Raw genomic sequence first — 15,684 nt, 5'->3', positions numbered from 1 at the left:
CATTAAGGAAGTCCATTCATGGCAGCCTTATGTAAAGTTTGGAAAAAGAAATGTACCTTTTCAAAAGTCCATAAACAAACCTCCCATGCAATCTTTCCTTCCATATTTAGCTTCTTCCCCAACAGACTACCTTTGATTGAAGTTTTGCGGTTGACAGCAGAGCCCATATGGTTATCTGCCACTCCGACTTCTGAGACGGAGAGCCACAAAGAGACGTCTGTGGCCCAGTTAATGGAAGAAATGCTTTTAAACTCAACTTAAATCTCAACTTTAGGGCATGAAATGTATTTAATTGTCTAACGATTCCAGGATTCTATCCTGTGTCAGTGTAATTGTGGTGAACGGCTTATCGGCGAGAACAATTCAGTGCAGCGATTCTCATTTACTTCTTCCAATTCTGGAGTTGACCTTTCACCGTTCTAATTTTATTAAGAGGTTATTAATGCTTTCTCACCACACGCTCAGGCAGACCGCAGTGCATTTCAGCTCTCTAGAGAATGCAAGGAAAGTCTTTTCTGCATAATATCATTCTGTAGATTGATATTTATTATACAGTACTTACATATATTACAAATGATTCAGTTTAAAGCGCAACTGCTGATTTCATCTGAGTTTAAAAAAATTTTTTTTGTGGTGGAATATGTGCCAGTAAGTGGTATGTTGCTCATGAAAAAAAATGAGACTTTGAGAGTAGAGACTTTTTAGAGTAGATCAGTTTGCCACAGAAAAGCGTGCAATATCCAATCATGGATCCACTTTGTGCTGAAAGAATAACCCAGAAGGAGGAGATTCAGTCTGAAAGCACAAGGCGAGGATGAGTGACGGGCATCTCACTAATCCACCTAAAAGCCAAAAGAGAGACATGTCAGTTACAATAAGACGAGGTGCCACAGACACACTCAACACTTCGCAATGCACTTCATGTAAATCACCCTCCCCAATAGTGATTTAAGCCTGATTTTAATTTGACAATAGCATGTTATTTGTTTTAAAATAATGAATTTGATTATAGAAATGCATCATTGTCAAATAAAGAAGGAGAAAGCAAATAAATAAATAATAACTTGTTGTATGTGTAATTCAGTGCTGGCTTAGGAATGGCAGCAGGCCACCAGGTGTCATAAATAGGCCATTCATAATTCACATGGAGGTTTATGCAATGTCAAGGGCAAACTAAAACCTTCCTCTCTCTGTGGCTTTCACTAGCGGCTGAAGTCTTTTCTTGTCGTTCAGTGGGAAAAGAAAAATTTGTTTTAATGCATTTTTTTGGATACAAGCGTTGACCAATGCATAAATGCAACTGTGTTATATGTTTTCCACTGGTGTTTCTTAGTTAAAACTGCCCAGACTTGCATTTTAGCCTGGGACTAGGCTTAAGCTTTGTCTGTGAAACCAGGGTTTATGCTTTTTTTAAAATGTAAATAATTATTATTTAATAAAAAATAATAGTGATTCTACATTTAAATTCATTAATAATTACAAAAACCTACATATGACATTTGTAATTAACTGGAAATGATAATAAAAGTATCATTTCATAATAAAAAATATTAAAAATGCAACTGTTGTATATTTTTCATTAGTATATTGCACTATAATTCTTATAAAGTTAGACATAATTTAAATATATTTTATTTTATATATTTTTAAATATTTTTAAAATCATTTTAAATTATATTTTTTTATTTAATAACATTTTCTAACATTTAATAGATTACTTTGGTAACATATGCCATTTTAGTAATACATAACAGATTGTATTTGTTATATTTGTTGTTGTTATTTGTTAAAAGGACAGTTCATCCAAAAATGAAAAGTCTGTCATTAATTACTCACCTTCGTGACGTTCCAAGCCCTGTAAGACCTTTGTTCATCTTCGAACACAAATTATCATTATTTTGATGAAATCCAAGAGCGCACCAAAAGCATTCTCATAGCTTCATAACATTAGGGTTGAACCACTGACATCACATGGATTATTTTAACAATGTCCTTACTACCTTTCTGGGCCTTGAACATGTCAGTTGTGTTGCTGTCTATGCAGAGTCAGAAAGCTCTTGGATTTAATCAAAAAATATCTTAATTTGTGTTCTGAAGATGATCAAAAGTCTTACAGGTTTGGAACAACATGAGGGTGAGTAATTAATGAAGAATTTTCATTTTTGGGTGAACTGTCTCTTTAACATTAGTTAATGTATTTGTTAACATTAACTTATAATGAATAACACCGCATAAGCTAATACACTAATATTTCTATTAATAGCTGTATTTCTTATCATCAATTAATTCATTAATTAACGTGAACAATTAACAACACTTGTATACAGATTACAATACGATTCAGCAATAACCATAACAAATGCTTTTTTCCTGTTAAATAATGTTAGTAATAAGCCTTTAAAAAATTAATAACACATCAACTAAAGGTAAAATAGGCCACATACAAAAAGGTTCACAAAAGTGCATAACAAATTATGTAATGAAGATAAATCATGTAAGGAGCTTACAATAATTAGAAACACATTAACTGATGGTGAAATGGTTTCTATTTTACAGTGAGGTTCACAAATACACTCTATTGCTTTCAAGTAACTAAAAAAAGTGCTGTTCATTGTTAGTTCACTGAAAGTTTAAAAAATGCCATTAATGTTAAGAAATTCATTATTATACCGCTGAAGTTTACATACACCTAGTAGAATTTGCAAAATGTTAATTATTTTACCAAAATAAGAGGGATCATACAAAATGCATGTTATTTGTATTTCACATAAAAGACATTTACATATAGTACACAAGAGAAAATAATACTTGAATTTATAAAAATGACCCTGTTCAAAAGTTGACTTACATTTGGTCCCAAACCTTCTTTGGTTTCTCTGCATTTTTGTGTATTTGAACCCTTTCCAACAATGACTGCATGATTTTGAGATTCATCTTTTCACACTGAGGACAACTGAGTGACTCATATGCAACTATTACAGAAGGTTCAAACACTCATTGATGCTCCAGAAGAAAAAACAATGCATTAAGAGCTGGGGGTGAAAACTTTTGAACAGAATAAAGATGTGTACATTTTTCTTATTTTGCCTAAATATCATATTTTTTTTTCCATTTAGTACTGCCCTTCAGAAGCTACAGAAGATACTTACTTGTTTCCCAGAAGGCAAAATAAGTTAAATTTCACCCGCTCTTCAAATTCTTAATGCATTGTGTTCTTTTTGGAGCATCAGTGAGTGTTTGAACCTTCTGTAATAGTTACATATGATTCCCTCAGTTGTCCTCTTGAAAATATGGATCTCATAATAAAGTCATTGTTGGAAAGGGTTCAAATACACAAAAATGTTGAAAAACCACAGAATTTGTGTGATCTGAGTGATTTTTCTGAAGAACAGCAGGCAGTTTAACTGTTTTTCAACTATGTAAAAGGTCATTTTTATAAATTCAGCTATTATTTTCTCTTGTGGACTACATGTAAATGTCTTTTATGTGATAAATAACATGCATTTTATATGATCCCTGTTATTTTGATCAAATAATTAACATTTTGTAGATTCTGCAAGATGTATGTAAACTTTTGACTTAAGCTGTATGTATATGTGTGTATGAATAACTAATGCTGTAAACAGATCTTTGTTGGTTGAAGTCAGCAAATGCATTAAGTAATGTTAATAAACACAACCTGTCTTACCGTTATTTCTTTCTTTACATTATTAGTGATGTTTGCTGAGGTGCTGCTATTGCTGAAACTTATGGTTAGGGGTTTGAATTGAGTAAAGGTATGTTATTGCATTTCTTTTTGCAACTGGATTTGAAAAAATCCCATAGACTTACATTGGAAGAGGGACCCAAGCCATAAATAATGACAAGAAAATCACAGAGACTTGAGGGACGGCTCTTTTGAGTCGAGTAGTAAGCAACCACTCACAATACACTTGGTAAAAACACTGACAACACCCTAGCAACTGCATAACAATGCCCTAGCAACCACTTACAACACCATAGTATTGTTTCCTTCCAGTTATACTGTGTGTACTATATACTATATACTTATTTCTTACTTAAAAGTACTGTACATGAAGTAATAATTAGTTGAAGTAAAGGGTTGAATCTGTTTCCGCAAAAAGAAGATACTAATGGAAAAATACAAAGATGTCAGGTTAGTAAATGTAAGGGCTATCCATAAATTTGACTAATACTTTTGACAACAACAGCTGGCTGAATTAGTCATTTGCTTGCAAGTCGCAAATATGCAATCAGAGAAGAGCACTTTGTCCCATTTTCAGACACATTAATCTAAGTCCATCTCCATATCCTGATAAATATTCTAGGTTTGCTTTCCAGGCATGAGCATATGAGAAAAAGCAGCGTTATAAGAGCGTAATAGTGTTTAATTCTGGGATAGGTCAATAATAAATATGCAAAAGCCATTTCCCTCCACATGCAATCTCAAAAAGAGACTTTAACAAAGCAGCCTTTGAATGACAGTAATTAAACAGATTGTGCAGAGGGCTGGATTGCGCTGCAGTGTGGACGGCTAATTGTTGTTGTCAGGCAGAGTGCAGGTGTGTCACACGGCTCAGTCTGAACGCATTTGGCTTTGGCAGACAGTGAGATAGGCCTTTATTTTCATGCTTAATGAGAGAATACAGGTGCTGAACAGCGTTAGCTGGCCACTGGCTTTGCCATCCTCCCAAAGTTTTGTTGGACCTCGTTGTCTGAGCCACATGGAGGTTGAATAGGGCACTAATTGCAATGCCGTATCAAAAATGTTCATCATTTCAGCACAGTCGAAATTGCCATCGTTTTGTGGAAGAGTCTGGGGGAAACGGTTCCTTTGATGCAGTTTAATAACTAATTTAATGACTTGAGATCACCTTTTAATACTTGTAAATGGTTCTTAGTAATAGTAATATTAACAAGAAGAAGAAGAAGAAGAAGAAGAATAAGAAGAAGAATACAAAAACAGCTTTTTTAAACCTAATTATTAGAATAAAATTTAATTTGATTTTAATTTAATATAGCTTAATGTGATATTGTGTACTTGAAATATAACTAATATAATATTTCATGTTTATTGTGTTTTAACCTTTTTTATTTATTTATTTTTAAATAAAATACTACTGAGGGCAAATTTAATTCATTTATTTATAAATTATGCATTCAAATACATATTTGGAATGTAATTTGCAAGCAACTCAGTTTTTGTAGATAAGTGTAAATATTTTTTAAACAACAAAAACAACAACAACAACAACAACAATAATAATAATAATAATAATAATAATAATAATCTTACAGAAAGAGCTGCTTAATGCTTAAAATTAGTAGAATAAAATTTAGTTTTAGTTTAATTTAATATAGTTTAATGTGACTGTGTACTTGAAATAACTAAATGTAATATTTTATGTTTGTTGTGTTTTTAATTTATTATTATTAATTTTATTATTATTATTTTATTATTACGTTTTTGTTGTTTTTATTATTATGTGGTTTAATGTGACCTTTGTGTGCTCCATATATAACTAATAATAATAATAATAATAATGATAATATAAAAACTAAATTATTAGAATAAATAACAAAAGAAAGTAACATTAGAAAGTAACATTTCATGTTTTTGTTTTTAATTGTACTTTTTTATTATTATTATTGTTGTTGTTGTTGTTGTGTTGTTGTTGTAATGTACTTTAATGTGATTTTTATAACTACATGTAATATTTTAACATTTTTAATTATTTCAATGTGTAAACAATATATTTTTATATAAAATACTTTGTCTTTTTTAATTAATTTAAAATCATGCATTTAGTTGAATTTAAGTAAATGTCAATGTATAATGTAACAACAAAACAACAACAACAACAATAATAATAATGAACAGCTGTTTTAAACTACATTATAATTATTAGAAAAAAAATATATACTTTAATATGACTGCATACTTGAAATATAACTAAATGTAACATTTCATGTTTTTGTTTTTAATTAACAGTTATATATTTTAATATAACTGTTATATAGTAGTAGTATTTTTTATTGTCGCTGCTGTTACTGGTGTTATAATGTAGTGATATAATTTGATAATGTGATTTTTGTGTGCTTTAAATGTAGCTACATGTAGCATTTAATGTTTTTGTGTTTTTAATTATTTTGAATTGTAAACAATAACTGATTTTTTAATAAAAATACTAATCAATGACCATTTTTAATTAATTTAAAATTATGTATTCAATTCAATGTAATTAAATGTTGCATATTTAGAATTCAACTTGCATGCAACTCAATTAGTTTTTGTAAATGATAAACAGAAAATAGTAAATATCATAGTTATATTTGAAGCACGTAAAAACAGCAACAATAATACTAAACATTAATAATATGCAATTATTAAGTCACATGTAAATTCTTAAATCATTATTAAATTCACTCACATTAAATTCAAACGTTTGAATTTTATTTCATTTTTGCACACTTGGAATATTAAAAGTAAGTTTTAAATGTACCCCGTGTGGTTTGACATTTTTGCTTCAGTTCACAGGTTCATTTAAGGCACTGGGCCATAACCTACACCTGCAAAACGTCCATGCTGCTGTTTTGGCTGAGAAAAAGCATAATTATTCATGATGAAAATAGAACAGGAGTTGAACAACAAACAGAGTCTCAGGGGTCTTGCATATTTAAAGGCAAGCCATGCAAAAGACCTCCTCTCTGCATTCAAAAGCGCGCATACGCATCCTGCATCTGTCCAATAAAGTCAAGAGTCATCAAACATTAATCTTTACAACGCTCTGCAATATGAAATGAATTTTGAGACATGAAAAACGGCTGCTTTACAAAACCTGAGGTGCAGATGTCAAAGCAGTGTATATTTTGGCCACAGCGTTCACAAATCTCTTTTATAATCTCCAGACTGGAACTCTCCGTCATTATAGATTCACAGCGCAAAGCAACACTCATTTTCATGGTGCCGCCATGGTAACCAGACACTCAATTTACTCCAAGGATCTCAACACTGTACTTCCCTCTAGGCTAACGCCAATACACATTTCTTCAGTAGAGCCGATAAATAAATAAACAATTAAAACAAGAGGAATGTATTGACCAACTGCCACGCACATTTTAGCTTCAAGCTCTGCAATAAAGGTCCAGCTGGAGCTGTGGATTTGTTTTCATTGAAAGACAGAATAAATCCAGTTTAAATGATCACAAAAGGTTTAGCAGAGCTCTATGTATGGATTCAAATGCCACTATACCTGAAACTGTATCATGCCACTGCCTATAGTTTTATGGCATTATTTTAACAGACAATACAGACATGTACAGCACTGTTCAAAAGTCTGGGGTCAGTCATTTTTTGCCAGTATTTATTCATTTTTTCATTCATTCATGGAAGGAAATTGATTTTAATGCTGCAAGGTAAAAATTGATTTAAAAAAAAACATTCATAATGTTACAAAATATATATGTTGTTCTTAAAACTTTCTTTTCATCAAAAACCCTGAAAAAATATGTCCACACTTTTCACATGCAGCACAAAAAATGTTCAACTAGTAAGAAGAAGCAGAAGAAGAAAAGCTTTGCCGTGACAGAAATAAATGATATTTTTAAACTAGGTGAGTAAAGTTTGAGAACAAAGTTTAAAGTTGAAAGCCTAGCCTGAAAGTTTGAAGCAGTTGTAAAAGCTTGATTTTGAAAGTTAATAATTTAGTAAAACCTAAACTTAACAACTACCTACTAACTATTAATAAGAAGCAAATTAGGAATTTATTAAGGGAAAAGTCGTAGTTAATGGTGTATACAGGTGCATCTCAATAAATTAGAATGTCATGGAAAAGTTCATTTATTTCAGTAATTCAGCTCTAATTCTAAAACTTGTGTATTAAATAAATTCACTGCACACAGACTGAAGTAGCTTAAGTCTTTGGTTCTTTTAATTGTGATGATTTTGGCTCACATTTAACAAAAACCCACCAAATCTGTGTCAAGCTAAATCGATTTAAGAATTTGGGTGAACTTCACAAGGAATGGACTGAGGCTGGGGTCAATGCATCATGAGCCGCCACACACAGACGTGTCAAGGAATTTGGCTACAGTTGTCGTATTACTCTTGTTAAGCCACTCCTGAACCACAGACAATGTCAGAGGCGTCTTACCTGGGCTAAGGAGAAGAAGAAATGGACTGTTGCCCAGGGGTCCAAAGTCCTCTTTTCATATGAGAGCAAGTTTTGTATTTCATTTGGAAACCAAGGTCCTTGAGTCTGAAGGAAGGGTGGTGAAGCTCAAAGCCTAAGTTGCTTGAAGTCCAGTGTTAAGTTTCCACAGTCTGTGATGATTTGGGATTCAATGTCATCTGCTGGTGTTGGTCCACTGTGTTTTTTGAAAACTCAAAAGTCACTGCACCCGTTTACCAAGAAATTTTAGAGCACTTCATCCTTCTTTCTGCTGACCAGCTTTTTAAAGATGCTCATTTCATTTTCCAGCAGGATTTGGCACTTGCCCACACTACCAAAAACGCCACAAGTTGGTTAAATGACCATGGTGTTGGTGTGCTTGACTGGCCAGCAAACTCACCAGACCTGAACCCCATAGAGAATCTATGGGGTATTGTTAAGAGAAAAATTTGAAACAAGAGACCAAAAAATATAGATGAGCTGAAGGCAACTGTCAAAGAAACCTGGGCTTCCATACCACCTCAGCAGTGCCACAGACTGATCACCTCCATGCCACGCCAAATTGAGGCAGTAATTAAAGCAAAAGGAGCCCCTACCAAGTATTTAGTACATATACAGTAAATGAACATACTTTCCAGAAGGCCAACAATTCACTAAAAATGTTTTTTTTTTATTATTGGTCTTATGAAGTATTTTAATTTGTTGAGATAGTGAACTGGTAGGTTTTTGTTAAATGTGAGTCAAAATCATCACATTTAAAAGAACCAAAGACTTAAACTACTTCAGTCTGTGTGCACTGAATTGTCACGGTTCATGAAATCCACTGTGTTCTTCATGTCACGTTTACTTGTGTCTGTCTGTGTGTTACATGTCTCCTTGTGTTTCTGGTCTTTGTCATTGTTCTGATTTGGGTTCTCCCTTTGTCTCCCCCCCAGCTATTTGTCTGATTTGGTTTAGTCCTCATTACCCTCATCAGCTGCTGCCTATTTACACACCCTATATATTCTCACTGAAATCTCTCCTGTTTGTCAGATGGTTGTTCGATGTTGTTGGGTGTGGTTTTCAGTGTCTGTTTGTCTGGAGTTTCCTGGTCGTTGTTCGTGCCCGTTGGATCGTATCTGGATTTCGTCTTTGGATTATACTTCACTGGATTTTCACCATTCATCGCACCTCATCACTCTGGCCATCTTGTCCCTGCGTCACCGTCCGTCTGAGAGATCCATCCAGTTCATCCATCCTATTCATTCATCCTGTTCATTGTATTTTATATCGATCTCATCTGTTCAATAAACCGGTTTTACCTGCTATTGTTTCCATCTCATCCCTTCCGTCACATGAATTTAATACATGAGTTTCACAATTTAGCAAAAAGCCATCTAAAAACCAGTTAAACCCATCTAAAACCAGCTAAAAAAAACAAAAAAAAAAACAGCTAAAATCAGCCTAGGATGGTTGTCTAGTCTTAGCTTGTTTAAGATGAAAATAGCTGGTTTAAGCTTGGTTGGTCTTTTAGCAGGTCTCCCGGCTTAACCAGCTAAGACCAGCCTGACTTTAAAACCAGCTTGGGAGAACAGCCAGTGCAGCCAACCAGCTTAGGCTATTTTAGTTGGGTTTTAAGCTTTGCTGTAGCAATAGATCTGCAGTAAATCTGATTATACAAAAGTTTTCACCTCCTTAATGAAAGTCTTTTTGTGGTTTTGATAGTCTGATTTACAAAAACGGTAAGTCAGATAAGTTAGAAAAGATACAGCAACCCAAGTTAGACTAATCTGAAAGTTTGACCCGAGTTTGGTGGCTGTAGCTTGAAAGCTTTTTTATGCATTATGCATTTTAAAATTTGGTCTCAGAAGAAGGAGCTTAAATAGCATTTCAGTAAGTTGGCTTTTCAAGCCAACATAAATATATTAAAATAGTTATTTTAAATTGTAACAATATTTCACAACGTTACTTTTTTACTTTATTTTCATCAAATAAATGCTTGCTTTGGAGATCATAAAAGACTTGTAAATCTCAAAAACATTTAAAAATTATACAGACCCCACACTTTTGATCAGTAGTGTATGTTTACACACATTTGTGTGAATGAAGTGTGAAAATCTATGCTTCTTTCACCCCTCTAAAATACAAATGTGAGGAAAAAAGGCTTTTCGCCATTTTTTACCTGAACGAGCAGCAAAACATCTTTAGCAACTCCTGAATTCTTAATGGGTTTTACCTCACAGTCTGTGTTACGGATGACTGAAAATCTCTATAAACATCTTGGCACATTACTGTGCAACCACAATAACAATTCTGCCACTCAAACACTTTTAAAAATACTACTTACACACAGATAAGTTGGATTAACAGTGTTTGTGACATTTCTGTTTCCACTGTTTTGTAAAAAATAGCAAAATAATTTGTTACAGTACATTACAGTACAATACAAGTGTATGGTGGTAAGGCATTATGGAGTGTCTAATGAAACAGTGTTGTTGTTTTGTTTTAATATTGTTTCCAAAATTAAATAATTTGACTTTATATTGTCATTGTATTAAAGCGATTGACCAAGTTCAAATCTGTCTTTTGCCGAACTCGTTTTTCTTCCTTTTTTACATCACATATGTGACCCTTGACCACAAAATCAGTCATAAGTAGCACGGGTATATTTGTAGCAATAGCCAACAATACATTGTATGGGTCAAAATTATTTATTTTTCTTTTATGCCAAAAATCAGTAGGATATTAAGTAAAGATCACGTTCCGTGAAGATATTTTGTAAATTTCCTACCGTAAAATATATCAAACCTTAATTTTTGATTAGTAATATGCGTTGCTAAGAACTTCATTTGAACAATTTTAACGGCGAGTTTCTCAATATTTAGATTTTTTTGCACCTTCATATGCAGATTTTCAAAAAGTTGTATCTCAACCAAATATTGTCCTACCCTAACAAGCATACATCAATTGAAAACTTATTTTCCTAAGTGAAAATTAGGGCTTCACGATAAATCGCATGTGATTGCCAGGCGCGTTTAGTCAGTAAAGCCGGTACTTTAATTAGCCGTAAATCTGCTGACAAGCTACGCAAAATGGCGCTCATAATCACAGATGATGGCGCTCATAATCGCAGATTAATCACATTCGATTATAAGCGCGATTTTGCGTAGCTTGTCAGTGATTTATGGCTCTGTGTATTAATTGCTGCTCCAGCTGAACGCACGTGATGGAGATTTACTACTAATCGAAGTACCGGCTTTACTGACTAAACGCACCTGACAATCGCACACGATTTATCATGCAGCCCTAGAGAAAATGAAAATATTTATTGTATCTTAAATATACTGTAAATGTCTGAAGATATAAGGTAATCTTACCATTTTTTTTTTTTTTTTACTTCGAAACTATATATATATCATATAACTATATAGCTAAAGCCGGGGGGTGAAAACTTTTTGAATTACAGGGTAAATGTAATTTTGCCTTCTGGGAAACATGTAACTATCTTCTGTATAATCTGAACGTCAATACTAAATGAAAAAAATATGATATTTAAACTTTTGAGCAGGGTCATTTTTATAAATTCAACTATTATTTTCTCTTGTGGACTATATGTAAACATCTTTTATCTGAAATATCTTATTCAGGTCAGTACTAAATAAACAATAGCATGCATTTTGTATGATCCCTCTTATGTTGGTAAAATAATTAACATTTTTTAATGCTTCTGAAAGGGGGTGCAAACTTTTGATCTCATCTGTATATGTATATATAGATACACACACATGCGTGTATGTATATATTTTTATTTTGTAACTTTTTAAACTTTTATCTTGGATACAATTAATCCCGATTTAACCCAATTAATCACGATTTGAGAGCTCTAATATACATGTCTGTATGCACTTTCTGAAGCTTGAAATTTTTAGTTGCATTGACTTTTAACTGATGGACAGCAATGAAAATATTTGTGTTCAGATTAACGAAAGTCTTATGATTTGGACGGATATTATTGTAAGTAAATAATAACAAACTTTTCATTTTTGGGTGAGCTAACCCTTTAAAAATGTTCTCCTGTATTGTCATGCTTTAAAACCTTTTTTTTTTATTTCAAAGAATGAATGTCATATTTATATTTCCCATGTTCCTCAAATAATACATCAGTCCTGCCTCAAATGGCACACCTGCAGTCCTGCCGACTTGAAACGGCCTTCTACTACCAAACAGTCTGTGCTGTATTACGTCACCAAAGCACAGACCCAGAGGGGGCTTAGGGCGACGGGACCATTGTGTGGTTTTTATTATTTATAAAATCCAACCTCATTTTGCATTGGCGTTGAGTCACGTGCCACCGGTGTAAACACTCTCTCTAAACAGTACAGTTCTAGTTACGGTGTTTGAGCAGATATAATCACATTCGAAATCCTGAATATGAGGCCAGAAATGAAGGGGAATGAAAGAAGGGCTAAGCGCTTAAATACAAAAAAGACTGTTTGAAGTCAGATTTTAACAGACAAGCCCTTCATAGTCCCGGTAATTGTGGAGCGTAATGAGAGAGAGGCTTTGATGGATGGATTAAGACTGGTCTTAAGTCTGCAGTCTCCAGAGTCTCTGTGTAAACTCTGATTTGAGTCAGTGGCACCACAGAGGCAGACTGCTCTTATTCACCCACCCGGACTCTGTCATTACTTTTTCTTTTATTCTCTTTTATTTCTCCTCAGGCTCATCAATATTCCATAGGGTCAGGTATCATACACTCTGCAATTCCTCTTCAGTTTGACTGACATCCCGAGATGTGCACAAGCGCACACACATGAAATAGAAACGTCCCTGAAGGCTAAGATGGAGCCGTGGTGAAGCTCTTGGCACTGATGATGACGAACAAAATAACTAGTGGTTAGTCACGTTTCACATTTGTTTTCTCTGAAAAGCTTTTTCATGTTGATAAGAGCGTAATTATGTACAGTAGTGCAGGGATGTTCAAACCCATGCCGTTCAGGCATTTATGCAACCCAGGAAAAACATTCGACATTCGGCAAAATGACTGTGTTGCTTCCTGAACATTTCGCTATACTTTGTGTGAAAATGTCCAATGAGTGGCTCTAAAAGTGCATTCAACGTTTTTTTTAGAAACAGATTAATATGAAAAGTTGAGTGAACCATGTGAATATGGTGAGTGGCAAATTGAAAATTCGAAAATTAATTGAAAAGAACGTATCACCTACACTAAACCCTACCCTAAACCTAATAAACAGTGTAACAAAAGCAAACATGAGATGAAAACACAATTTGCTGAAGCAATCATGCCATTTTAGCTTGCTTGTACAAGTTTTTGTGCTTTTTTATCAAGTGTCATGATTCGTATTTCACCTGAGTGCTCAGCATAGCAAGTACACTGCTTTACCAGGTGAGCTACCGAGCAAGTTTACTTTGGCTTTTTGATGCGATCGACCAAGTTCAAATTCGCCTTTTGCCAAACTCGTTCTTCTCCCTTTTCACATCACATATGTGACCCTGGACCACAAAATCAGTCGTAAGTAGCACGGGTATATTTGTAGCAATAGCCAACAATATATTGTATGGGTCAAAATTATTTATTTTTCTTTTATGCCAAAAATAATTTGGATATTAAATAAAGATCACTGACCCTTAATAAAAAACTGACCCTTATGACTGGTTTTGTGGTCCAGGGTCACATATCAGATCAGAAAGGCATTTTCAATAAAATGAAGAAAATAATTGCGAAGTGGAAAATAAAGTGCCTCACATGTGTTTATCAGTTAAGGTTAGGGGTAGATGTAGGGAGGGGGCTTTACTGTCCCAATAAGGCAGCATCCATTTAATAATTTAATAAAAATGATCATTTACACTCAATACGTTATTACTGAATACAGTTTTATAATGTACAATATACTGAGGCACAAGTATCTGGCAAGTATTATGAATACCATCTAGCTATGATTACTGCTATTTCTACATAGTGTAAATATAATCTATCACTATTTGCACTTAAATGTAAATTATTTTTCATTATTTTTTACTGCCTTTTTTTAAATCTTTACATATGAAGTTGGTTATGCGATGGATATGTTGAAACGTGTTTGGTTACAAATTATGCACTATGGTAAATAGGGTTGGGTATCGAGAACCAGTTACATTTTAGACCCGGTTCCAAATTTCCAAGAACCATGGATCCGATAAGACATGCATTTCAATTCCACTTATCAATTCCTGTGTGTGCATTTTACACTGTAAAAAACAATTTGTTGAGTCAACTTAAAATAATTTGTAACCTGGCTGCCATAAAATTTAAAGTTCAGTCAACTCAAAAAAAGTTTACTCAGCTTTGAATGTTAAATTATACTAAGTGACAACTTAGATATTTGAGTTGAATCAACTTAATTAAAAATTAAAATTTTAAGGCAGCTGGGTTACTTACCCATCTGTTAAGTTTAGCAAACACAAATATCTAAGTTGTTACTTAGTACAACTTAACATTTCAAGTTGACTAAACTTATTTTAGTTGACTGAACTTAAAATTTTAAGGCAGCAGTGTAACAAATTATTTTAAGCTGACTCAACAAATTGTGTTTATTATTTTCAGGCAGAGAGCCTGCCGTTTTCAGCTGGTTAAAAATGCTTTTGGTGGACATGCAGCCTAAATGTGAACGTTGAAGTGCAAAAAGACATGAAAGAGAACTCAGTTTGAACACCCACACTCTTCCTCTCATATAGTACTCGAATACTGAATTGACTTCTCTTTTGCATCTTCTTGTGCTTAAATGAGCAAATGCGCACAAAATGATGTAAAAGATCCTTGTAAACACTGTTGGTTTGTCTTAAGTGAGTATAAACATTTGAGAAATAAAACATATGTGACCCTGGACCACAAAACAAGTAATAAGTAGCACGGGTTTGTGGCAATAGTCAAAAATCCATTGTATGGGTCAAAATTGATCATCAAAATTGAAATTGATCATGTTCCATGAACATATTTTTTTAAATTTCCTACCGTAAATATATCAAAACTTAATCGTTGATTAGTAATATGCATAGCTAAGAACTTCATTTGTTCACTTCAAGTTTAAGTATTTAGATTTTTTTTGCACCCTCAGATTCCAGATCTTCAAATAGTTGTATCTCGACCAAATATTGTCATATCCTAACAAACCATACACCAATAGAAATCTTATTTATTCAGATGATGTATAAGTCTCAATTTCGAAAAATGTACATTTATGACTGGTTTTGTGGTCCAGGGTCACATATGTGTAACAGTATTTTGTATCCGTGCAGTCTTAAAGTGACAGCAGCCGTCTATGTCAATAATGTTAATCAAATAGCAAAAGAAAACGAAAATCACTCTGACCTTAAATTAATAACATATGTAACGTTAATTAGGATTAATCTACATTTTATTTATAAAAAAGAAGACCTATGGAGTGTTATTATACATTTGATTTCTGTACCTGAACTTTGTGCAGTTATGCTATTTGTGCTATTACGAATTCATTTTCTGTATATTTGTCTTTAA

At 33.3% G+C, this 15,684-nt stretch overlaps 1 protein-coding gene across 1 annotated transcript in view; it reads right to left on the bottom strand.

The window, feature by feature from the left end:
- Positions 1 to 240: 240 nt before the first annotated feature.
- Positions 241 to 15,684, bottom strand: part of zgc:174356 (uncharacterized protein LOC100137120 homolog) — a 45,418-nt gene continuing 29,974 nt past the window's right edge. Inside the window, exon 7 of the mRNA XM_051132650.1 lies at positions 241 to 842. Coding sequence (XP_050988607.1) covers positions 791 to 842 — 52 coding nt within the window. The 3' untranslated portion in view covers positions 241 to 790. The remainder of the gene's footprint in view (positions 843 to 15,684) is intronic.

Source organism: Labeo rohita, chromosome 17 (assembly GCF_022985175.1).
Source record: "Labeo rohita strain BAU-BD-2019 chromosome 17, IGBB_LRoh.1.0, whole genome shotgun sequence".
Taxonomy (NCBI): Eukaryota; Metazoa; Chordata; class Actinopteri; order Cypriniformes; family Cyprinidae; genus Labeo; species Labeo rohita.
This window is presented reverse-complemented; position numbering and strand designations above follow the sequence as displayed.